This window comes from Macrosteles quadrilineatus, unplaced genomic scaffold (assembly GCF_028750875.1).
Source record: "Macrosteles quadrilineatus isolate MER2022 unplaced genomic scaffold, UCM_ALF_1.0 Scaffold_3__2_contigs__length_128488019, whole genome shotgun sequence".
NCBI lineage: Eukaryota > Metazoa > Arthropoda > Insecta > Hemiptera > Cicadellidae > Macrosteles > Macrosteles quadrilineatus.
Window position 1 is genome coordinate 58,121,970 of NW_026542596.1, and position 25,896 is coordinate 58,147,865.

Here is a 25,896-nt window from a genome sequence, read left to right on the forward strand (position 1 = left end):
AACTTTATGTAGCTAGTTTAGTAAAAAAAATCACTATTATGAACATAGACAAGAATTATTTGTATATCCAATATATTAACAGACAAGCATGTTTCTTGAAAACCTGTTTTCTCAGCTCGTGTGCATCGCAGGCAATATCTACGCATATTGTTAGAAAGATTTTTCTGTAGATGTGCAGAATCCATTTGTGAATTAAAATAGGCTAATTTTATACGCAGAAACCCTAGTTAAGTTTGCAGTTGGTAGCAGCTAATCACAAGACAAGGCTAGTGCGACGTTGCCACATTGCCGTTGGCAACACTATTTAAAATATACTAAGCAATATTTTCAAATCAGCTGGTATTATTAGATTTGGCAACACCGCACGGTTCTCATTGGTTCGTTCAAAACCATATGGTAAATAGGCTCCTCCCTCAATTGCAAACTTACGTGGTCCCGACTTAAAAAAATACATGGTGAAATAATGAATTCTCTGTTATTGCAAAACAAATATAATTTAATATTATACTGTTTTTCTGTTAACTTTTATACTATTATATTCTAATATTGCATAAGCTACTATTATTACAGCACATTATAATCATACATTTTGTATCATTATTTCTAAGATTTAGAGGGATTGGTATGGTGGATAAAGTGAGTCACTTCATTCGCCCTGGAGTTCAGTCTTCCAATACAACCAGTCTCCAATTGTTTTAGGTGTGTGTTTTATTTTATTTATTTTATTGTATTTATTCATTCCTACGGCAATCGCCATTTTACAAAATAATACATTGACAAGATGCAACAAGATAATACAATAGAAAACATCATTAAATGAGTAAGAAGTTTGGTGGTGGTGGTGGACAGTTTGAGTAAAATTGCAACAGTTACAACATTGTGAAAAAAAGTAACAATAACAAGAAACAGTGTAAATAATTAACATCAATAACAATAACAAGAAACAGAGTAAATAATTAACATCAATAACAATAACAAGAAACAGTGTGAATAATAAACATCAATAACAATAACAAGAAACAGTGTAAATAATTAACTACAATAACAATTAGCAATAACAATGTTAATGCTGTGACTTAGTGGTTCGGGTGCCATTTTAAGCTACATGGATGGCTATAAAACATTAACTAGTGAATACCTCGGACGATTAAAACCTTATACTTCAGAACTTTTCTAATTAAAAGTTAATATTTACATCTAAGTCTAATTAAAAGTAATATACTTTGATACATTGTATTAATTAATTTATTTATTAACCTGTAGGCCTTCAAGTAGTAATTATAAAAACTATTCATACTGTTATAAAACTATAGATTCTAATTGCGAATATTTGGTTATAGTGGTCAACTGACTAATGAGATATATCAGTCATAAGGGCATGTTTAATCTCACATAATTGTAGATCCATGTTCATGATTTTGAGTTATCAATGATGACACCAGCATTGTAAAGTACTGATAAGCGTCGTAATAATTCTGTCACAAATGTTAGGTACTTCATTTTCGATAGTGTTTGTTGGTGGTTTCAAACAGTTACTTAATGTTCATAAAGTATAAACAATGTTTAGTTATTTAAACTTAAACTATTTTGAGTTTTCATTAACATTGCTGTTTTGCACGGTGGTTTTACTATTGTATTTGTGCCATTGGATTCTGGTTAGAAACTACTCGTACTGGAAGAACCGTAACGTTCCGTATATTAAACCAGATATTTTCTTCGGAAGCATTAAAGAACAACTGCTTAGAAAAGAATCCAACAAACATTTCAACCAGATGTGCTATGAAAAGTTTAAACCCAACGGTTACGGAGGAGTTTTCCTTCTCAACACACCTGCTCTGTATGTATGTAGGCCCAGTCTGATTGAAAAGGTATTGGTCGAAGACTTCCCTTATTTCCATGACCGACTCTCTAAGGAAGATGGTCGATACCCTTTGGTAAACACACTCTCTTACTGCACTGGTGAAGAATGGAAGACTTTGCGATCTAGAGTTGCGCCTGCTTTCTCTTCAGGTAAGGTCAGTGGAATGTTTAACCAAATACTTTCCAGTACTGATCGTGTTCTTCAAAAAATAAGTCTACTTAATGAATTTAGAGAACGAATTGAAGTTGAAAACATGGCTACAACATACACAACCGAGGTCCTTGCTAGTTGCTTGTTTGGTGTGGAGGTAACAAATGTTGACCAATACCACCAATTGGAAGAATCATTAAATGCTTTGTTCAACCCATCTTTGGTTCGGTATATTATAATGGTGATGGGCTTGGTGAACCAGAAACTCTACAATCTGCTAAAGCTTGAAAGAATACCTAAGAAAGCCATGGAAACATTCACAAATATGATCAGGGACATAATACATTTACGGAAAAAAGAGATGACAACTAGGGACGATGTTCTTCAAACCATGCTAAATTTGAATTCCGAAGAAATTAACTATACAGGGGAAATAAATACTGATTCTTCTAATGAATCAATTTCATTACTCATGTTTAACTTCATGACAGCAGGAATTAAACCAACAGCAGTCACTATAACATTTGCACTTTACGAAATAGCCAAATACAACACGATCCAAGACACGATACTAAAAGAGATAACGGAAGCGATCAGTAAGCACGGAGGATGGTCTTACGAAGCTCTAAAGGAAATGACTTACTTGGACCTTGTTATTCAAGAAACACTGCGTCTTCACAGCTTCAACCCCGCACTTATCAGATCTGTCACCAAGCCCTACACACTACCCGGTACCTCGCTCACATTAGAGAAGGATATGATGGTGTGTATCCCTGTGGATGGGCTTCACGCAGACCCTGAATTCTACCCTTCCCCAGAAGAGTTCAGACCTGAAAGATGGACAGGGAATGACTACAAAGAGTCCAGTATATTTCTGCCGTTTGGTGGCGGACCTCGTGCTTGCGTCAGCATAGACCTGGCGGTGCTGACCATCAAGCTGTGTTTGGCGAGAGTTTTAGTGGAACACCGCGTCGGCTTGGATCGGAGGATGAGTGTTCCACTGGATATGGACAAGAGGGTGTTCTACCCCAAAGTGAAGAAAGGAATGTGGATCATATTTAGCAAGAGAGACGGTTACAATTATTGCAACGCTTAATTAAGATTATGATTTTGTTGAGAGGGAAAAGACCCAAATATCAAACCAGTATTTTGACTAAACATTGTACTGCAACGATTTTCTTTATACTAATTGCTGAAACATTTGCACGAAGTTTTTGGATATAAATCTTACTCCAACCTCCCATAATCGACATCTCTTACATAACAAGATTAACACTAACTGCCGGGAATCATTATAGTTGTAAACACATCTTTGAAACAGTCAAAAATCAAATTGCCCCATTGCAGCAAACCTGGAGACTTAGGGAATTCCAACTAGAATATTGTTTTATGATTTTCAGATACATTACTTATAAAGATAACATTAATTGTAATGAGATCTTTGGTTGGCTGCAACAGGGAAAGATAGTTTTTCATTTAAATGTCAACAAATCAGTATAAAATAAACAATTTACCAATGTAAACACTACTTAGACTATTTCATTTGTATAATCTTGAAATTTTCCTCGTACTCGATCCTTGGGCCCATTGCTTGGGACCAACCTAATCTTTTTATACAAAAACCAAGTAAAAAAGTCTTTTATGTAATAAGAACCGTCTATCTAAGATATACATTTAAGAATATCATACGACTTATATTTATCACTGTAAAATCGTAACATCCATACTATTTTAGTATGATTTGTCTTTATAGTCAAATTAAATATTAAAATCGCCAATGAGGTTTATTTTGCAAGACTTTTAGTACTTCAAACTAAAATTGCGAAACTATTATCTAGATTTCTTATTAAATTTCAATTACTTAAGATTGGCTTGAATAACTCTCAAAGCTCATACTTGTTAATCCTAACTATATAATTACTCTATTCAGCCGATCATGCTCAAAGGGAATCTCGCCTTAACGGTAGATCCTTAATTAAGTGCTTTGTTTCTCTTTGTCTTCCAGTACGAAGAAAATAATAACAAAGAGATAGTTTTAATTTATCTTAGCTGGGAATAAAAGCTAAATGATTCCTTAACGTTTCAGGATAACAGAATTAATCCAAATTTTCATTCACTAATCGGGTATTGTGTTTTTGTAACTAAATTTACAGATACAAATTGATACATGTGATTACCCAGTATTTAAACAGATTTGTTTTATTGTGATGTTATTTAATTCTGGAAAAGAAACATACAACTTGGTTACCACGATAATACATAATGTGATTGTGTTTAAATGCAACTGGATTTAGAGTGTAAACAAGATACATTGTATTAATATTTTTATAATTCTAGAACCGCTTTCGAATGCGAAAATGTATCTATTAAGTCAAAATGAAAAGAAACAATTCTGTTAGGTGTTACGGCTGGTTACAATTTTGTTAAATATGAAATCGCATTTACTCTTTTCTTACACTAAAATAATTGAACAATTAAGAAACTTTACCCAGTATAAAAATCTCAAAATATTTTATTAAATAACAGTTAACGTAATGAAATGTATAACTAAATTTAAAAGTTCAAAAGGGCCATTGTTGAACTTTTAAATTTAGTTATACATTTAATTATTCATTGCCAATATCTCCAATATAGGTTACCATTTAACGTAGTAAAATAAATTTTAAATTCTTGAATATCCTCAAACTATTTGTTATTAAAACAAAACAAAACTATTTGTGCGGTATAATTATGTGCTGCAAATAAACCATTATCTAGAGAAAAAACCTATTATCAAATTTTTAGGAGACCGTGAATTCAAAGCTTACCGGTATGTTTCGTGATAATTGCATATAGTAAACGATTAAACTATTTGTATTGATAGTCATTTTTTATTTTTTACACCATTGGCATTCTAACTTTGGCTTGAATTCTGGTATAGCTATTCAGCGTCAACTTTTAAGTTATTCGCTATTTACCAACTATAAAAGTTCAATGAAGTTGTACTATATTTAACACAATCCTAGGTATGTCTCTCCGGTTTATTCCTAAGAATGTCTTGTTTACTATTTCTTAATTGTTTATAAATCACTTTTAAAATACTTTCACCTCGTGGAAGAATTAATTTAAAACTACTGCTTGATTTCTGATAGGATATTAGGAAAATATTCTAGATTTCAGTACCTTCAATCCACGAAAGAAGTTGGTTTAACCTTGGGGACGATCCTAAAATAAAAAAGAGTCAATTATTTAAGTCTGCAATAAAGCTTCGTTCGTAGTTGCCTGAGTCTTTGTAACCTGACTTTACGGGCTCATAAACCTGTTGACATAGCGGCGATGTACTTAACGTTATTGGTACTAGAGATGGGAAACACCGTTACTTTTCAGTAACAGTCAGGAACGTTCCTTAGTTTTTTGCTAATAAATGAAATAACACTATTATTTTTGTCACTCATTATTTCCCCTTCCAGCATTATTTCATTTGTTCGAGTACTACGAAGTTATAAAAAATATGAATCTCAGTAAACTATTACCAAGTGTTTACTATTAATTAATAGAACGACACGGTCAGCTTTATCTCACTAGTTCGTTCAAACGGTTCAGAAGACGTTACAAAAAGAATAGGGTATTCTCAGTAACCTGTTACAAACGTAATAGTGTTATATTTATTATATTACGTTATATAAGGCCCACCACTAATTGGTACCTCAACGTCTAAACGCATTGGACTTGGAGGGATGTAGCTTCTAGAACCGTAAATTATGTAGTGTATTTATACACTATGGTAAATAGATAAAAAGATTTTTCATATCATATCTCAAGTAAATAGGTTTAGGGACATCAATGGCATAGTATGAGTTGAAAATAGGTGAAATAATATATCTGAATTTGGGTTGATATTCATCTTATAATCTACCCGTATAAAATAGATGCTGGTCCAAGGTTGGTTTATTAGTCATAAGAGTAACTGTTCCCTCATTAGTAAATAAGCATTGATTTATTGTAATGTTTCGAAACAAATATTGTATACATTATTTTAAAAATCTATAACAGTATTTTAACATGTTAGACTGTTTTGATTATAAGTCTAACATCCGAATTGAAATCGTATCAAGTTGATGTTCATATTTGTGGTAAGTCTATTGCAACAAAATCCACCTTAAGGAAAAATTCCTCCCTGAATGTAGACGTTCCCGCATTATGGAGTAGAAAAGAATTTTTGTGTGTTTATATAGATTCTATTAGAATTTGTAAAGATTTATTAGGGACCCAAACTACATACTATTAACTACATCATTACACATTCTATATTCAGTGTCCAAAAACTGGTCTTGTAAGTTGTAACTAATCGACGAAGCCTATTGCAGCAATTTTATAGGTTCAGAAAAGATCTCGATAGGAATCGAGCCAGCGACCTTCAAATTGAAGGCAATCGTTGCTCTATAACGTGCATTTATGGTCAAGTACTTTTGACCAATATCACGAGGGACAGGGTTCAAATACCGCAGATTCTAAATTACAATTTGCTGGCTGATGATGCTACTACGGTTCCTTGTTTTTCAGGCTGAAGTTATACATCCTCGTTTCAAGGGAGGTGATAGTCGAAAGAAAATGATGTTTTCAACGTATTGTTTTCATGTTCTAATAAAACGATAAATGATTAATATAGCATTACACAGAAGTCGATACGTAGCTTACTGTACTCTTTGTCACATTATCTACTAAATAGTAGGTGTAATTCACCCTCCCCCTCCCTGTAGATCCAATTTCACCTTAAAAAAAAGCTGTTGGATTTTTTATACACATAATGAAAGACTGAGAAAATACCATACAAAATAATTTTTCGAAAATACTTTAGCATGCTAGATAAAGTGGTGAAATATTTAAGTAAAAAATAAGATACGTTAAATGATATTAGAAACGTTTACAATGAGTTAGCGTAATGTATAAAAAATAAGAAGAAAATTGTGACTTTATAAACCATAATCCCTAGATGATTGACATTGAAGTGTTTGAGTAGAGGATAAATAACTGAGATTTCCTAAAGGAAGGTCATTACAATGAAGATTTTGAGTACAAAATGATCTTTCTTAGAATTGGCAATACTATTTATTTTTATAAAAAAAAAAAAAAAAATACTTACTGCTTGATGAAACTACGTATTTTGAATGACAAGATTATAAAATAAAACAATTAAAGTCATTCTAATTAGTTTTTATGTTCTATAAAAATTAACAAGCAGGATTGCATAATATAGATAGCAGTTAACAAACAATAAGTAGAACGCTTTAAAGCAACCTAAGACAACCAATATTGCCAGTAATATTTTGAGAAGTTCACCTTGAAAATATCCAATAAGAAGAAGATTGTTCCTTTAATATTCATGACTACTTCTGCAAAATCGAAGAACATTTTCATTCCATATGAACCCATGTTCAACAACTTGACATTAAGGCCAATCCCATAGTGCTTTGCAAAACAACACTTTTCATTCTCCATTATTGGTTATAATAAGTCTATCTTTGTTGTATATCACTTTTACACTAAAATAGTTTAAAGATAAAAATTTATTAAAACAGAAAATTACCGTACAGAATAGTAAACAAATAGATATTAAACTAGCAGAGTACCCGTCCTTCTTACGGGGTTGGCGTATAAGTATAAAATTCTTATTGCAGTTATACCCATGCCTTGCGTTAACAATGGGAGAGGACATGGTTTTAGAAAATTTGGTTCTTTTAATTTACGGCATGCTTTAGTATAGCACATCTAACATAGCCATAATATTCTACCACCGCACCTAAACAATAAAAAAGTAAAATCCTAATTTTTCACAGCTTTTTTTAAATGAAAACAAAATAGTGCTCCACCCTGTTGGTAAACCTTATAACCTTTTAATGCTATTTAATATTATAGAACCAACTTGTGCAGTTGAAACAGCTGACAAAATTCTTTAATTCCTTTTAAATATGAATACTCATAAGGTTAACATGGGAAACTCCAGAGCCACTGGGGTGGAGCCCGAAAGGATTTTTAAGATATGAATGCATCTATATGTTAATCAGGAATGTGAGCTATCATCACACCAAATTTCAGTCCAATCCGACCAGTATTTTTCGCGTTTACTAGTTAAAAACATCCATACATCCAAACTTTCTCACTTATAATATTATTAGGAAGTGGATAACAGTTTTAAAAAGAAATATCGTATTATAATAAACAAATGATTTGACTGTCCTAAGAAAACAATTCAAATACTTATTAAAATCATGGTGATAATTTATATAGATGTATTTTCTTAGGTCGAATAACTTCATAACTTCATAGGCTTAGCTTTTGATATTCTTTTAATGTAACCTATTTTATTTATTTCAATTAAATAATTAATAAAATAAGTAATTATCAATTCCCACATAGTTACTATAAATTTCAATACATCGTATTTCAAAAACATAAGCCGTACCTAGCCAAACTGAGGTAAGTAGAAACACTTTTATCTAATGACAGCACTGTCTGAGGAGCTAAATAGTTATAGTGTTTTAGTAATCAGAAGGTAGCCATTTTGGTTCTGAAACAGTAGATAATATATAGCTTCGAAACTGAGCCCAGATGTCCTTGATCATTAGGCTTTTAGTAAATTACTAGCTGTGCGCCCGTTCTACGCACGGGGATCTTACCCTATAGTATTCAGTTGAAACCTTCTTATATTAAGAACAGCAGTTGGTTTGCATATTTTCAGATATGTTGGCAAAACTATTATATATAAACCTTCGCAAACACAGTATCTGACAGTTTCAAGCCAAAACAAACGCAATTAAATGTCACCCGGATAGTGTTGGTCCATATGTTAAATCCAATGATTAAACTAAAATATGCTTTTTATAGATCTATGAGGCATATCCCTAAGGTAGGCCTATAATTGAAAGTTACTTTCCACAATGGTTAAAAATATTTAAAGTACTACCTGAACCTCGCCATTTAACACTTTATTCTGGTTGAAATTTTTATCATCAAAGGTGCTCTTGTCCTTTCCGTGAAACACTGAGAAATAAGGATATTAATGCGTCACCAACAGACATATACACAAAAATACAGAATTTAATTAGGGAATTTGCTATGCTTTAAGCATACCTAACAAAGTACATAGGTTTCTAAAGAATCACCCAATATTAATCTGTACCAAAACTGAAAGTATCCCAACTCTAAAATACCCTTATTTCCTATCCTGTCTAACCGTTTTCAGTAAAAGTTATAAATAACAAACAAATCTGTTATATTATTCATTGTGACTGTTGGTTGGAATATTATTAATAATAAAATAATTACCTTATCCAACCACAGTTGTTCATATGACAACTAGTTTCGTTCCTTAGAACTTCGTCAGGTCATTAGTAAAAGATCACAACACTTGAAACTACCTAAAAGATCACAGCATTGGAAATCCAGTTATGCTGAACATTTAATGTCGAAATCGCACAACCACACACATATTGATAGGAACATGAAATAGTTTAAGTATTACCAAAAAGCTTTATGCTTGATGTCAAAGAAGAATTCACAACCTAAAAAGGTAAAAAAAAACTCGACCAATGTAATATTCTTAATGATCAGACGTCTTTCTAGTCAAATATTATATTTCACACATATATTGACAAGTTAAAAATCAAAGAAGTATAAAGTAAGAAGAACGAAACAAACTAAAATACAGGTGGCACTGGAGAGAAGAAGAAACATCATGATTCATTCAGTTTTATTTAGTCAGTGACAGTGATACGACAGTGCTGGCCAACCTGTACTTTTTAAATCAGTTTATAAGTTTTATCTCATTTTAATTATTTTTTCAACAGGACAAGTTTAATAATTGTGGCTTTAACTATCTTATAAATAATCTATTGACATACCACAATGTACATTGATGATGTAGTTGCATACTAAAGACATGACGAAGTTCTAAGGAACGAAACTAGACGTCATATGAACAACTGTTGTTGTATAAGGTAATTATTTAATTTCATCAAAAAAATTTTATTTAAGAAACAGCTGTTATTGGTAACAAAGCTATAAACAGTTAAAAAAGCTATAAACAAAACCTTATTGAATGTTATATACACAAGTCTGACATTTATTCAAGTTAAAATACAAACCAAAAACATAAATCACGACCGGATAAACTTCAATTTATCATACTGATACAAATCGATTAAAATTACATTTTATTTGGGACCTTTTCCGTTTATTCACTACCACTAGTGGAATGTGAATAGGTTATGTTAGGTTTTTCTAACTCTATACTAAACTGTACTAACCTAAGTTTAATTACTATCACTTCTATTGTAAATAATCTATTGCTCTAAAGACTAGTGGTAGTGAATTAACGGTAAAGGTCCTTTATTTTCACCTATCTATTCATAAATCTATTGTGAGGCCTCATAAAGTGCTATAGAATGGCAATGTAAACAATTTACTTAATCCCCCCGATCTAACCCCACCATTGTAATATGAGGTGTCATTAACCCTGTCTCAGCGATTATGAGGCTAATATTGATCGACCATTGTTGCCCTCATCTCTATATTGTGCTATAAATTATTACTATTTAATCACAAAATTGTATTTCCTTCAGCTAGGCTATACTTATGGAGTACAATAAAATAGCATTTGCCCGCAATCTATCTATTAGAGTAATGTTCATGTGGGTTCAAATCCCGCGAAATCACCAATGGTTTTTTTTCTAAGTGATAATGCCTCAACCCCTAGGTCTAGCCTGGAGTAATGTGAAAAACAATTCCAGGCTCGAGCCTAGCATCTTAGGGAGAAAAAAAACTGTGTTGTTAAGTTGTGGCAAGAATGTAGATAATCAGCTAAAACAACTTTATCTTCGTTTGTATACCTGAATTCATCAAATATGTTTCTTATATATAACTTTTAGTGTGATTATGTCTCTCAAACTGGGACGATCCTAGAATTAATCAAACTCACTCTAAAAAAAGTTGAACAAACTACTAGATAGATGAATGAACTATGATAACAGTATTTTATTATCTAGTTCTTTTCTCATACCTTCATGTCTTATCCAACCTAAAAAGCATTTAGAATTTTACAAATAATGTTTGAGATGTTCTCACTAAAATTCAATTCTTATGTAATAACCTCTCTTGGAATTAGTAACAGTTAATTGTGTCAGCATCTTTTTTTTATTTTAAACACATTATTGTATACCAAAAATAAATGCAAATTCTTCTTTACAAAAACATACTTTTGATAAGATTTTTTCCTTTAGGCTAAGCAAGTCATAAACAGTCGTTTTCTACATTGGGTTGTATTGCCAGTTGTTAAAATCAAGTTTAAGTTAAATAAAAATATAAAAAGTTGAACATAAAAATATAACGTATCAGAGCTGACGGCAGTAAAAGCCAGCTGACGTTTCAATGGTTATTGGATTTGTAAGCCAAATATAATACTCAATTCTCTATTAAAAGAGTAAGTAAACTATTTTTTTAAATCTTATAACAAAAATAACAAGCCAATAAAAAAGTATTTTTAAAATACATAACAAAAATTTTTTTTTTTTTTTTACAAAAATAACAAGCCATGGTAGTAAGGATATACTTAAAATGTCTAATCGATAGCTTTATTACTAAGCTAAAAGTACATCTAAAACTTCTAATAGGAAATCGCAGTCCAATTAAAGCTTCAAATAGAACAACTAAATACCTTCTGGCTACCAAAACATCAACTAATATTTAATTAAAACAACATAGAGGCTTAACCCAATTTCCAGATTACTAAATGATCTTTAACTCCCATTAAACGTTTTCACACCGCATTGCATGTAATTTAGAATCACAAATTCAATCAAAACTAAACTTTTAATTTACTGTAGAACCTTAATAAATAAAACTTATTTCCCCGTAAATTGAAAGAGATTCATAAAGAAATTGACATTAAAAATATTAATTTAATACATTTTCTGGGATTTAGAATTTGTTTATAGTGATCACCTGCAATACTGGTTTGGTCCCAAAAAATGACACCTAGTTTGAATTGAAAATTGAAACTATTTTTCTTGGGCTATAAAAAACTGATTTGAACTTAGGATAGTATCCTGACCAGAGCTATGACCGCTCTTCAAAAAATAAATGATTAAAATTTTCAATGGCGTAGAAAAACAAAAAAATTAATTAAACGTTATATTTTCCATAAAACAATAAAGGTTCTTTAGTTAATTGATATACTACTCATAAACTATAGTACGTTTACTATACATAGAACTAAGTTCTATTATATTATTGTTTTGGCCGCTTCATACACATTGAACGATGTTAAATCAACAACACCATATATTCGCTGGAAAGTTAATGGAAGGGAGGGAGCGTTGGAATGTGTCCACAGGTCAATTTATCGGAGAATCCTGTTAAAATCATTTTCTCAATTGCCGAATCCCTCCAAACAATCGTTGTTATTGACAGCTGCACTAAACGACCCTCACCTCATTACCTTCAATAATCCCCCGTACCTCTGAAACTAAAATTTCCTTTTCCTACAGTCACCCAACAAAGTTGGCTTCCTTGTACTGTTTATAGTACAGATAGCTGCTAATTGCTGCATTTACTTACGTTGCCACACACTTTTTACTTTATCGCACGCCAGTATTCCAACCAAACAACACAAAACAGCGTGCTTTTATTAGGCACGTAATATGTGTCTCTTGAAAATAAGTTGGCAACACTTAAAGGTATTACGACTACGATCAGCTGGTGCAGCGTTTCCCATTTCGTTCAATGTTTGGATTTAACCTAACCTAAAAACGTGTTGTACAGTGTTTGAAAGACTACTTATTTATATGCTTTATAGTAACTATAGGGAAAATATAACGTGTAACGTGAGTGCCAACTGCCTTTGCTGCACTCGAGAAACGTTCCACATTCGCCCACCAGTTACTCAAATAACAATTTCTGTGGCGGTAAGAAATACAGGAAAACTAAATTTGTGATAAAAACTGTTTTTGAATTATTAAAACTACAAGAGATTACTTTTTGAAGTGAAAATGTTACAATGTTACATGTTAGGCTTTTTAAGTGATTTTATTATTACTTGAGGCAATTACTTTAATTTTAATCGTTCATACTGAAACTCAGCTGATACAAATATTGTTTTGTAAAAAAGAAACATGGTATAACGAGAGAGTGCTTCAAACAGAGGTTATCAATTTTTGTCAAATTATCTTTTTATACAAAAAAATATCTTATCTTCTGAGTACAAAAAAATCTGTTTACATCTCCTTTGTTGAGAATATTGAATCTCATGACAACAATTAAAGGAAAATAATTTCATAGTGTATGTGCGCTTCAGTAGATAACGTATGGCTCATCGCTACTAGAATGACGGGTCCAATAACCGGCATATTCACACTCGTTTAATGGACTTAATACTTATATCACTTATATAACTATAACTTAATACAGTACAGTTCTAAGTAGCGTTTTTGATTTCCAATTGAGGACACTGGCGTAAACCCAAAAAGAGATCACACAAAACTCAAACTTACCTCAAGCCTCAAACCTTAAAATTGCAAAACTAATAACCAGACAAAAAAACTTCTTTGTTTTGTTTCAGACTTTTTTAAAGGTCTTTTAATTTGTGATCCTGTGTCCCATTTTCAGGTGTCCTACTTAACCGATTTTTACGATTAAGGTGTGATTTCAAAGCTTTTGATCTAGCAAAGATACCAATGATTTACCTTAGGGTTTTACCCCTCCCCCATAGCGTTTAAGTTATTTATAGAGTTCACTTATGATTTAGTGATGCTGGACAACTTGATTTTTAACGGTTTAAATTTGAATTGTAATTAACAGCTTCAGTTGAACGTTTCACCAGTCAGATTGTAAAGAAGAGACGAAACAGTTTATGAAAAGGGATTTTAAATTGGCTACATTTATGATAATTGTGACCTGTTCAATTATGTTAGATATCACTCTTAATAGTGTACATCAAAAATCGTCAGATTTAATTTATTGTAAATTTCTAGTTTTATTTACCCAAAAATACTGTCCAAAACATAAATAATCTATGTAAAAGTGTATTGCGTTGTATTCGTTTTATTTGATCGAAGCATGTATATAAAATTGCTCAATTTGTGAACGGCCCCCCTCGTATTCATTAAAAATACAGGAATAGTAACAAATCTCATGTGTATACATAAATGAATAATCATTGGTTTGAGTTGGTTTGAGAGTGAAGTCCTGATTAACCTCATTGAAGGAAGAGTTTGCGCAAACAAATATTTGAGACAGCAACGCGGTGGATTTCGCGTAAATTTACCCAACTTTCAGCCACTTCCTGGATTTATAGAACCGTTTACTCAGCAAAGATTATTAATTTAAATGGTACAAATGGTAATTTCTAAAATGACTTACATGTTTATTTTGCAATATTAGTTTTCTCCAGTGATAATTAATTTGTCGTAAATGCAGTATGGTGTTAATATTGGATAATAGACTTGTAGGATAACAAGTAAAATACGTTTACTGTTTCATGCCAAGTTCCGTGAGAATGCGAGGATGTTGAAAAAAGGTTTTTTCTCTATTTTCTACTACTTAATAATGTTCGCTACACTAAAAATATACATTGTTTGATAAAAGTACTAGATAAAAGCAGTAACGTATGAATCATTCTATTATTTGGTTTTGTAATAATTTGTAAGTTATTGAATTGTCAAGACATAAAAAAGTTCATCAATGTACTCAGGAGTTAACAATTTGATGTTAAAATCTTCCTTGGGTGATTAAGATAATCTATGGACGATGGTTTATTAATGACCTGCACAGTGTTTATTCCCATGTTAGCGGCTTATTAGAAATGGGTGAAACTACAACATAATTGGCACATAGGCACATAAGCTATCATAAGTACAAGCACAACAGTTCAGGAACGATATTATCATCAGTTTGTAGTTGGGTTTTCCATTTTTCAATCAACGTTTGTTAATTAAAACGCAGTGGTTTTTAGAGAAAATGTTATAAAACAACAAGGGCTATGCTGTCCTAGGTGTTAGAGGATGAGTGTTATGACACTTAAGTCTTGAAGTTTTGGGTTCAAATAACGCTAATCACCAAAAGCTCACCAGTTGGTTCCTAACGACTAGTCAGTTGATGGTAGTACTAGACACCCCATCCCCATGTTAAATTTGTAGCCAGTTTTTTTTTTACCAAAATCGTCGTATTTGATGTGAGACAACGACAGATTGTAATATACAATCTCTTTTACCTATTCAAACTAATAGAATAAATTATTATTGGGCTATAGCAACTGTTATCAGCAAGAAATAATACGGTAGAAAATAGAGTTTTAGTCACTAGCACATTCTGTGACTGGCTCACACAACTACGTTCTTTTTTAACAAAAAGTTGGCTACAGCTGGTCCATATAGATGGGATGTCTACTTCAGTATCTAATATTCAATGATAGTACTCTACTATATAGGGCTCATACCTAGATATTTTTCTGTACTGGATAACTACCTCCACTTAAAGCCAAACACTAATAGCCAAACAATAAATATATGATGCATTTATTTTGCTGAGTGTGTTCTGAATAAATGGTCTAAAGTTCTTATAAAAATCTATATACAAATCTTAAATCTTAAGTCTTAAGTAATTTTTAAATGTATAAAATACATAATTCTATTTTTGACCAGTTCTGTAAGTGGATTTGTTTTTTACGTAACTACACAAAAATGCAATTCTACATTCTTTTTTGATACGTCACAAGTACTTAACATTGACAAGTGATTTATTCCATAATCTATTTAGAAAAAATAAATAGAAACAAAATGACAGTAATGATTATCGGGAACAAACTAATTGGAATTCCAAACGAGTGTTTTTCTTTACAAAACATCCCGGGGTCGGGGAGATAGTCATCTCCAAACCACGTAGGACAGACACAGTTTGCCGTGTTGATTGGTTTTGTTCCACTTATTTTCTCCGATCGCTGAATCATTAATAGGTGCTGACGACATTGCGGCGTTTTCATTCATTCCCGGTGGTTATTGGTGTTTGGAAATCGTTCGTTAAATGTACTGTACGTACTTGTTTAATTGTACCACAATGACACATAGAGATGTAAAAAATTCATAATAATAATAAATAATACCCCCACAGCAAACCTGTAGAATAACCGAATTTACATTTGCCTGATTTGATTTTCACTTCAATCTACAGTATATAAATAGCATTAGGTTTAATGAGTACATAGGTTTGCTGCTACAGAGGGGGATTTCAATAAAGTGTGCTTTTTCGTAAAATAATAATATATTAGTATAAAATAAATAAATTTGACAAGGATGATCACAATTATCCATAAACAAGCAATCTACAACACTTTACTTATTCTCCATAAGAATATCGTGGGATTTTATTTTTTTTATCTACATGATCATTAAGCGCATCTTAGCACTTCAATATACCGAATTATTTGTTTTTTAAGCTCTAAAAATCTTATTGGAAAGGAATTTCAACATTTTAGCTAATTTCCATATAGGGAAGTAGCTATTACCGTAGGTATCATCGTAAGAATTAGGCCCGTGACCGATTTAATTTTTCATTTCACTGACTATGCATATTTCCTTAGGACCTTTCAATAAAAGCCGGTCAAGGATAGCTAGGACCTATCCATTTCTCAGCATGGAACTGGTAAAGTTTTGATTCTTAAATTACTGCTATAACCACTCCATTAATTTAATACCTTTATGTACTTTAAAATATTAAATACCTATATGAGTCACTGTCTACGCAGTATCATCTAAATAACAACTAGGGGCATGTAGGGACATAAATCTCTAAAAAGCTCAAAATTTAAAATAACTTATTTTCATATTTAAACAAACTAAGAATCAAATCATTTATTTGTCAAGATGGATATTCCTGTACATTATATCTTTGTCTTAAAAGTCTCTCTGCTTTGGTCGTTGTTATCTATACTTATGAAACCCAATGTTCGCCCCTTATGCGTTACTAAACGACCATCCGATCGTGATGACACTTTAGGGAAGTAAACAAATACTATAATACTAAGTAAAGTACATAGTACAAAATGAACAGTGTTTTATTATCCACTTTGAGTAATATTTTATGGTTTTAGGGTTCCATTTCCTAGTTGTCGAAGCCAATATTAACAGTTGACACGACAAATCTTTGGTTTGGTTTTGGGTTTCTAAAAGTCTCAATTATAGATATTAACGTTATCCCTGGTTTTAATATAGTATAGAGGGCATTGCAAAGTTAACTGGTCAAGAAGAAAACCAACTAAGTGTATTGAATACTGCCTTGGAAATATAGCACGATCAATTATATTAAAGTAAACAAAAATCATCTGTACATGGCCTCCAATGCTATTGTTATGGAACACATTTTACGTTGTATCTAAATTTTGGTGAAAGTTTGTGAATTGCACTATTTTCCCCGCCGTCACGGGATAGAGACCTTTAATTTGAGCCCGCTCCCGTCGTTCTACAACATCCCAGTCTCCCACAATTTTGACACAATGAATCGGCTGACGTAATTAATATACAGATTATATATTTTATTTCTGTGAAGTGTCGAATTCTTAAGAATTCAGAAGACGCCATTGTGTTGAAAAGAACTGTTGTGGTTAACATAAATACTACTTATTCAGTCTCATGTGTAACGAAAAAGAATACGATTTTAATATTAAAAAAACTATAACAGGTTGTTTGTTTATATCGATATAACTCATCACAAAATAAATATAACTGGCTCTGAGAATCTAATAAATAAGTGAGAGTAAGTTGTTACCTTGACTTTACGGCATTTTGCAGCCGCGATGGACCTGGACTTCTTTCTCAGTTGCTCCAGAGAGACGTTTTAAGCGATCCGAGCTCATGAACCAACAGTCGCGCCCATGTCACACCCAAATACACCTAGGCCCTGGAACAAACAGACTTTAATGAGATCTTTAGCTGTACAAGTCGTATCACCGTCCTGTAAAAGCTCGTACTTAACCAATACAAGCTTAAAACTATAACTAGGCATATCAGCAAACTGCTGACATTCACCTCCGTTGTAATTTGGCCTTAGCCATTGGCCTACGTTGTGCACCATTCCTATATACTCTCCTTCGTAGTCGCGGTCTTCTCCTAACACGATACATTTCAACACTGCACTACCATTTAAAACAGAAAACTAAAATCATTAAACAAACTAATACGCAATGTTTACATCAGCTGGTATATTTAAAAGCCCTTATAGAAAAATTGTAGCAGTACCACGATTACTAAGCAGTACCATTAGAAAATTACTGTTTCTTTGACGGTCTGTGAGGGAGAGAGGAGGAGTTATTTTTGACACTTCTGATATTTTTTCCACCATCCTTGGACCTTAAGCTTTAAAACGATTCCTCAACAGCCATGCTACCTTTTTCCTAGGTCGAGATATTTCGTGGGGACCAATTCACTTACGGAATTAACAAATAGATAGATAGATATAGAAAGACTTTCTGTTTTAACTGTCCTTAAAAAACAACTAATAGTACTAACGATTTTAGATTTTTACATGTTTTCCATAAGCAAGAATGTTATCAGTTAGTACAATACCCACATAGCTTTTTACAAAATATTCTTATCAATTGGTCACTTTTTTACTTTTGCGATTTAATAATTCGCAATTATTAGTTCGGAAAATATTAGTTCATTATCACTCCTCTGTCCAAAGTGGTAGCCAATATTACAATTACGAACCAATATTACCATTGATTTTCCATAACATTTGACGGGCTACCATTTCGGATAGAGATGAAATAGCAAACTCTGGTTTTCACCATTCTTTCATTTTTTGTAAACACTTTAAAATAAGGTGTCACTTGAAGGGGGGGCTACATTTAAAAGTTTTAAACTGCCCCTAAATACTCCCTTTATTTACAAATTTCAAAATATTAAAATGAAACTAAGATTGCATGAATACCAAAAGGATATTTCTGTATATTTACTTAGAAAAATATTAGATAGGGGTATTGACTTTTTATTCATCACTGTATGTCGAAAATATATTTAATTAGCACTATACTTACAACATCTTCCTTTTAACTACTTTAACATTTTCAATTCTTTTCCTCGGACTTCACTTTAAAAACATAACTTTGTAAGATGAAAATCGTGTTAACTACTATTTCCTGTGACTAACTGGAACCAAAATAATTGGAATCCAAATCGATAAGATTATGTTATCGATATAGAAGGATCGAGGTCAAATGTATGTATTGCCTTTGACTATTGATACAACAGTATCCAATAATCAATGATATTACGCAGTGAAGAGAACAAGAATTCGTTTCAATTTAATTATTATTCCCATTTTAATCTACACAAATACGATTTCATAACACATAGATTTCCATAACGTTTGTGATACCTTGAGCCTTTGCTATTTTGTTCTTAATGTGGCCACATGTTGAGTTTCTATTCAGTTCCAATGTTTTTTTGTTTACATTTAAATTTATGGGGGTTTTAATAAACGTTTTATAATTTGATTTAAAGTAAAATATTAGTTTTACGTAAGTCTTATATCATTAGTCTTAATTTATATGTTTAGACTTTGGGGGATATGAGTTTTCATTTTTGTATAAACAATAGTTTCATTGAAAATATTACAAGTGTATGATTAATTTTGTGATTGAAAGTACAGCACACCAACAAGCTTAACATGTTGTTCTTTGATTTTTTTTTAATAAATACGAAACTAATTCATCATCATTTATGTAATATAGCTAGTTCAAAGTAGTAGTCCGGTGAACCATAATTATTTTTGAAGAAAATGTATAGGTAGGTTCATATATAGTTATTTGTGTAACTAGTGTGGCAAAGGCAATTTGCGCTCGTGTTTCACATTATATTTTTCCTACAGTTGGTATAAAGCATATAAATACCTAGTCTTTCAAACACTTTACAACAATTTTTTAGGTTCGGTTAAATCCAAGCGTTGAACGTAATTAGAAACACTGCATCAGCTGATCGTAGTTGTAGTATCTTTAAATGCTGCCAACTTATTTCCAAGCGTACACGTATTGCTTGCCTTATAAAATTAAACTGTTTTGTATTGTTTGATTGGAATACTGGAGTGTGAAAAACAAAAAGAGTGCGGCAAAAGTAAATGCAGCAATTAGCAACATTCTTTGCCATAATCAGTGCAAGGAATCCCATTTTATCAAGTGACTGTAAGAAAACGTGTTTTGTTCAAAACTTGTTTCAACCAAGCAACTTTATTGAACAATAAATTGATGATCAAACACAAACCCTTGAGCTACGCTTTGGTTTGTGTTTTAAAGTTATAATCGATTCTAGCGTTGTGTTGACAGTGTTGAAGTTACAAAGGAAACTTTATACACCACACAAACATTTACCTAAATACCTTTAGAGAAATATTGTAATGTCCAGGTGGCATTGTATAAACGATACCAAAATGTTGGTTTAAAATGTTTTATATTAAATAAATGTTCTAAACCCTTTATATTTCTTTAATTGTGTTTTAATATTATTGATCAAATTTATTTATATTGAAAGAATGAATTCGAAACCGAAGATTAATCTGTGTAGACAGAGAAACTTAATAAAATGTTTGTGACAACCAACACAATTTCAAAATTTTTAATGTATATAACATTTTTATAAATTTTATATTTAAGTATATTACTTGAAATAATATACTCACAATTCAGTGCGAGTAAGAACAAATTATATCTCAAGTTTCTTAAGTTAACGATGCAATCTACTTTAATCTATGCTATGGAGGGATGCCTGGTTAATGATACTTAGGGGTTCACCCATTGGTATTGAACAAGGTTTAGTTACTTAAGTGATTAAATGTAACAAGATATTCGAGATTATAAACTTAGAGGTCTCCACCGCATTCCAAATAGAGTCTTATATAATTCAAAAGGCGTTTTTTTGTTTGTGGTTCTTTAATTAATTGCAAAGTTTTACTTGTTAATCGACGTGGGTAAAAACATATTTAATTTAAATTTAATTGATTTAGAAATAATTTATAGGGGTGTGGTTTAACTACTGTAAATATATTTTCAATGAAATTTGAGTATATTAAAAAGACTTTTTGTAGCCTATATCAATTTATTAAGTCCATGATAGGACAGAATTTCTTTTGTGGTTAAAAACCAATGGTACTTTAGTTTAACATTTTTAAGCGTAAAATAAAAAAGTGAAAAGCTGCATTTGCTGTGTAAAATTTTAAACATTACGTGAAATGTTGCCAGTAAACACCATTTGAGCAAGAACGTGTCACTTAATGAGTCCATTGTATGTACAAGTGACAGGAAAAATGTGTAATTTTCTTTTAAACATTTAGTCTTGAATTTAAAATCATGGCTGGCAGAAGAGCCATTTATCTAACATTTGTCTTTTATTTAAGTTGTCTTAGTAATATCAAAGTAAATAATTCAAAATTTCTCTTATGCTTTTATTATAAAAGTAAGACATAAAATAGTATATTTCTTACCTAGGGCCAAAAATGAGGTTTTGGTGGCTCGTCTCAAACTTATTGAGAGCTGCAAACCCCTTTTGGTCCATGGCATGAACAATATTTTTCAACACACTGTACATTATTGAGAAAAATTATACAATAAATGCACACTAATTGTCAACACAACTAAAACTTAAGATTATGGGAAGAAATATTTAAAGAAGTCAATATAAAAAATAATAAATAGTTGCTATTCAGAACAATAAAATAAGTCTATTGCAATGCACTGCTTGTGTATGTTATAGGAATGTACACATCTGCTCGGCCCCCAAATGACGATGACAGCTGGCATAGACAGCAAAACGTAGCTTCCAGCCTCCAAATAACGTTTATAAAACATCCAAAAACATCATAGTGTGGTGAAAAGTAACATAAAAGCTACCACAGCACACATTGTCAAAAGTAAAGAGCTACAAATACTCAATAGACCTACTTGAAAAAACCCAAAAAAAAATCTTTTTGAAAATGTAACAAAACTGTGAGTGATCAATGGCTATAACTTAAGCTTTGTTATTTATTACTCTACCAATGAAAGAAGTCTTATCTGTCCTGAAGTTTCTTTTCATACGGCCTGATCGAAGACAACATTTATCAAATCTGCTACATTTCATTATTGTAATGTAAAGTACGACTTTCATTAATTATTCATTTTCATTAATTGATTTCTTTTTAAGATTTTCTTCATTTATAAAGGAGTCAAAGTATATACAACAAATATTTAGAAAATATAGACATGTGATTTTACTTAGCAAATTTAGTTTTCTGAAATTTCTTTAACATGGATTTTATTTCTTTTTATGTTTTGTAAATCCTACAGCCTTTAGCCAAAACAACACTAACTTATTATAGACTTTGGTGCAGAATTAAACCAACATAATTGTATAACCAGCCTTTTCAATTAAAAACCTGAATGAGTTGAAAATTTGAACAATTTATGCTTATAGATGAACAACTTCAATTAAAAATATATAAAACAAGAAATTTAATGTATTCAACTTCTGTAGTTAGAATCAGTTTAGACTAAGTATACTGTTGAAAGGAGCCCTTTTGTAGGATACAAGAATCAAACTAAATAAGTATATTTAGTTATTTATCTCTTATACGCTATTAACCGAGATTGTAATAATTCCTTAGGAGTAAAATGTACTTCTTCGTTATAATGATTTTGCTCAAAACTAAAAAGGTGTATTCAGTTTTAACTATATAATAAAAGTTTAAGATATGTTTTTATAACAGAGTGTAAGCCTTGAATTATGAAGGATTTAAAATGTCTTTTAGTTCTGATTAAAATTATTTTATATTATAACTTGTATATTATTTTATACTGTAACAAATAAAGCTCCACGTGTATAAGAGAAATTTTTCATTAAAAATACATACAGTCTGTGACAAAGAGCAAGTTGACAACTTACATGTAGAAATATCGTTATATGGGATAATAAGGGAAATAAACAGACGACAAGAGGAAAATTATATACGTCCATATGTTAAATGGATTGACTGAGGTTACTGCATTTATTGACAGAAACTACTTATATTACCATTTATTATAGAACTGTAGTAATATTATTGTCACTTAAATGGCATTGAAACAAAGTTGGAATATTCGTAATATTTATTTTTACTATTATTATATTGAACACCATAAGTGCATTATAATATGCTTACAAAATTATAATCCTGTGATTATATATATATTATTTTAACAATCGTTAAAATAATGGTATAATCAGTTAATAAGGCTTTCAAAGTTGGTTAACAAACAAGAATCTATATATTAATGGGCAAGCATGTTTTTCTCAACTCGTCTGCATCACAGGGAAAATCTGCGCGTACTGTTAAAAAGATATTTTCCTGTAGATGTGCAGAATCTTACTAATATTATAAATGTGATCCCTTTATAAACTAAAAAGAAGCACAAAAAATGTATTTAAAACTTTCGTAATGAACAATGGCTTTATAGGTTGCAATGCTGGTAACGAAATTACAAGGAAATATAAACAGAAAATCAGCACCAGTGGAAGAAAACCCAATCACATGTTTTATTTACAGCGTGGGGTGAAAATAGAGAAGTCTTTACATAACATAGTTTTGGTCGAGTCTTCGACCACTGGACGACCTCTAGAAATAAATATTAAGCAAAAAAATGTCATTTACATGGATCAGAAGGATGAAGAATCTATTAAGTACCATGTTCTATAGTTTTACATAGCTTTTTAGTTTGTTATTTTGCATAGTGTTATGAAACTAAAGGATTTGATAAATTTAATTGATTAGGATTTGATAAATAACTCTTTCATCTGATGGAGCCCAAGACATACCTAGGTTGATATCGAAACTATAAGGATGAAAAGCCTCGTACTATATAAACGAGTTTTACCATAATCCAACTGATATTGGTAAGACTCTATGATAAAGCATGAAAAATACATAGGGAGTGACAGATACAATTTTAACTATATTTTCCCATTATATTTAATTATTTATCCTGAAAACTGTCATTACTCTGACGGTAAACGATTCTTCCAAGTCATTTTATCGTTAGCACAAACCCGTAACTAGTCGCAATCACCACTCAGGTGATCCAACTCACCGTATAATCACTGCAGCTCTGCACTGCGAGGATTAGCCAAAGTTCAATCTCAGAACTCACTGCAGCTCCTCTCAGTTCCGTTTCAATATTCTATTTCCTTTTAAGGAACTTCCCACTTGGTTTTGCAGAGCAAATAGTCTCTTGGATGGAGGAAATTCGCAAATCTGGATTTGTCAAATTTTGTAATAGGTTTCATATCTTTATGGAGTATATTGTACACTCGCTATCTACACATTTATATTTTTAATATCGTATGAAGCCATTAAAATGTCGGACTTAAGAACCTATGGTAACCATGGTAACCGCAGCACGGCTGACAGCCTATATTTAATTCGTTTTGACTATGGTTTAACATACCGCATAACAACACGGTGAAAGATTTACGAAGAATTCCTTAAGACGTGTACGCTCGATGTTTAACTCAATTAAACATTACAATATTCCTGTCTAAGTAAACTTACTTCATGGAATAACTCAACAATCCTTTTTTGTGAGAGAAACCAACTAGTTTTAGGGTGTGGTTGAGCATTTAGGGTATATCAGGAATCTGTAGGCCTACTGATGCGGGGATTCTTTGTTTCTTGCCGTTAGGGTATTTGTTTACTTTAGTGGATTATAACGAATAAAAAACAAGTTTTTTTCTCATTATTTCGCCTATTTTGAATACTTTTAATACTTGGCTTTTTTGGAGCAAACGCCTTTTTCACCCTGAAAATCGCGTTTGAAAATCGCAAAAAGTGCTAAAAAATCGGAAATGTTTAAATACTTTGAATGTGTTTTAACTATTATTTAGGACATATAAAACACTTTTCCCAAATGTAATATAATCTAACCTAACCTAAACTAGCTTAACCTAACATCTCTAACCTAACTTAATCTAGCATAACCTTGGTTTACCAAAAAAATCCGTCATTTCGGCATATTGCTAACCTAAGCAAAGATTAGGTCAGGTTAGGTTAAGTTAGGTTAGGTTAGGTAATATTATATTTAGTTTGGTAGTAGAGTGGGCCGGGAATTTTCGGCATTTTGCAGTTTCTTATGATTTTTCAAACTTGATTTTCTGTGTAAAAACGGCAGTTGCCGAAAAAGTGCCAGAGGGTGTTTAAAATGTCCTGAATAATAGTAAAAACACGTTAAAAGTAAAAAATGCACTTTTTGCGATTTTCAAATGTGATTTTCAGGGTGAAATAAGCGTTTGCCCCCAAAGTTTGTTGTGTTGCTAGCCTAGTGGTTAGCGTCTCGGACTTCGGTGCGGGAGGGACGGGTTCAATCCCCGGCACATCCACTAAACATTTATCTCTCGTAACTCTCTCGTGAAATGCCACCCTCGTTGAAAGAAGAAGAAAAAAATACGCCAAAAAATGAGGAGAAATCATTTTGTTTTTCAAAATCGTTTGAAGCCCCTAAATTAAACAAATACTGACGTTGGAATCATTTACATTCCTTTACTCTAAAATATAAAGGCACAAAGCCTATTCATGCTACTATCCAAAGTCATCATTCTATCATATGGCATCATTAATAGACTCATAGCATACCCATTTGACCAACTAGTTTTGTATATAACCACATTTAAAGTATTTTTTCAACCAAAACATAGTCTTTCAACTTGTTGTTTACATACAGATTTTCAACAAATTACGATGGAAGCCCCTGTAATGGTATTTGAATACCTCCCTCAAACACTTCAGCTTCATTAAAAGTTCCATCCTGGCACGTCTAATTAACTGTAAGGCCTGCCTCTCAGCTTTTTGCGAATTTACTCTCA

General features: G+C 31.7%; 2 protein-coding genes across 2 annotated transcripts in view; one reads left to right on the forward strand and one right to left on the reverse strand.

The window, feature by feature from the left end:
* LOC128988951 (transient receptor potential-gamma protein) overlaps positions 1-25,896 on the reverse strand; it is a 405,047-nt gene that overhangs the window by 225,249 nt on the left and 153,902 nt on the right. Inside the window, exon 2 of the mRNA XM_054410745.1 lies at positions 17,804-17,935. The gene's annotated coding sequence lies outside the window, so the exon portion shown is untranslated. The remainder of the gene's footprint in view (positions 1-17,803; positions 17,936-25,896) is intronic.
* On the forward strand, positions 1,773-3,291 carry LOC128989229 (probable cytochrome P450 6a14). The gene has a single exon (XM_054411102.1). It carries the CDS (start codon positions 1,773-1,775, stop codon positions 3,105-3,107), a length of 1,335 nt encoding a protein of 444 aa, XP_054267077.1. The 3' UTR covers positions 3,108-3,291.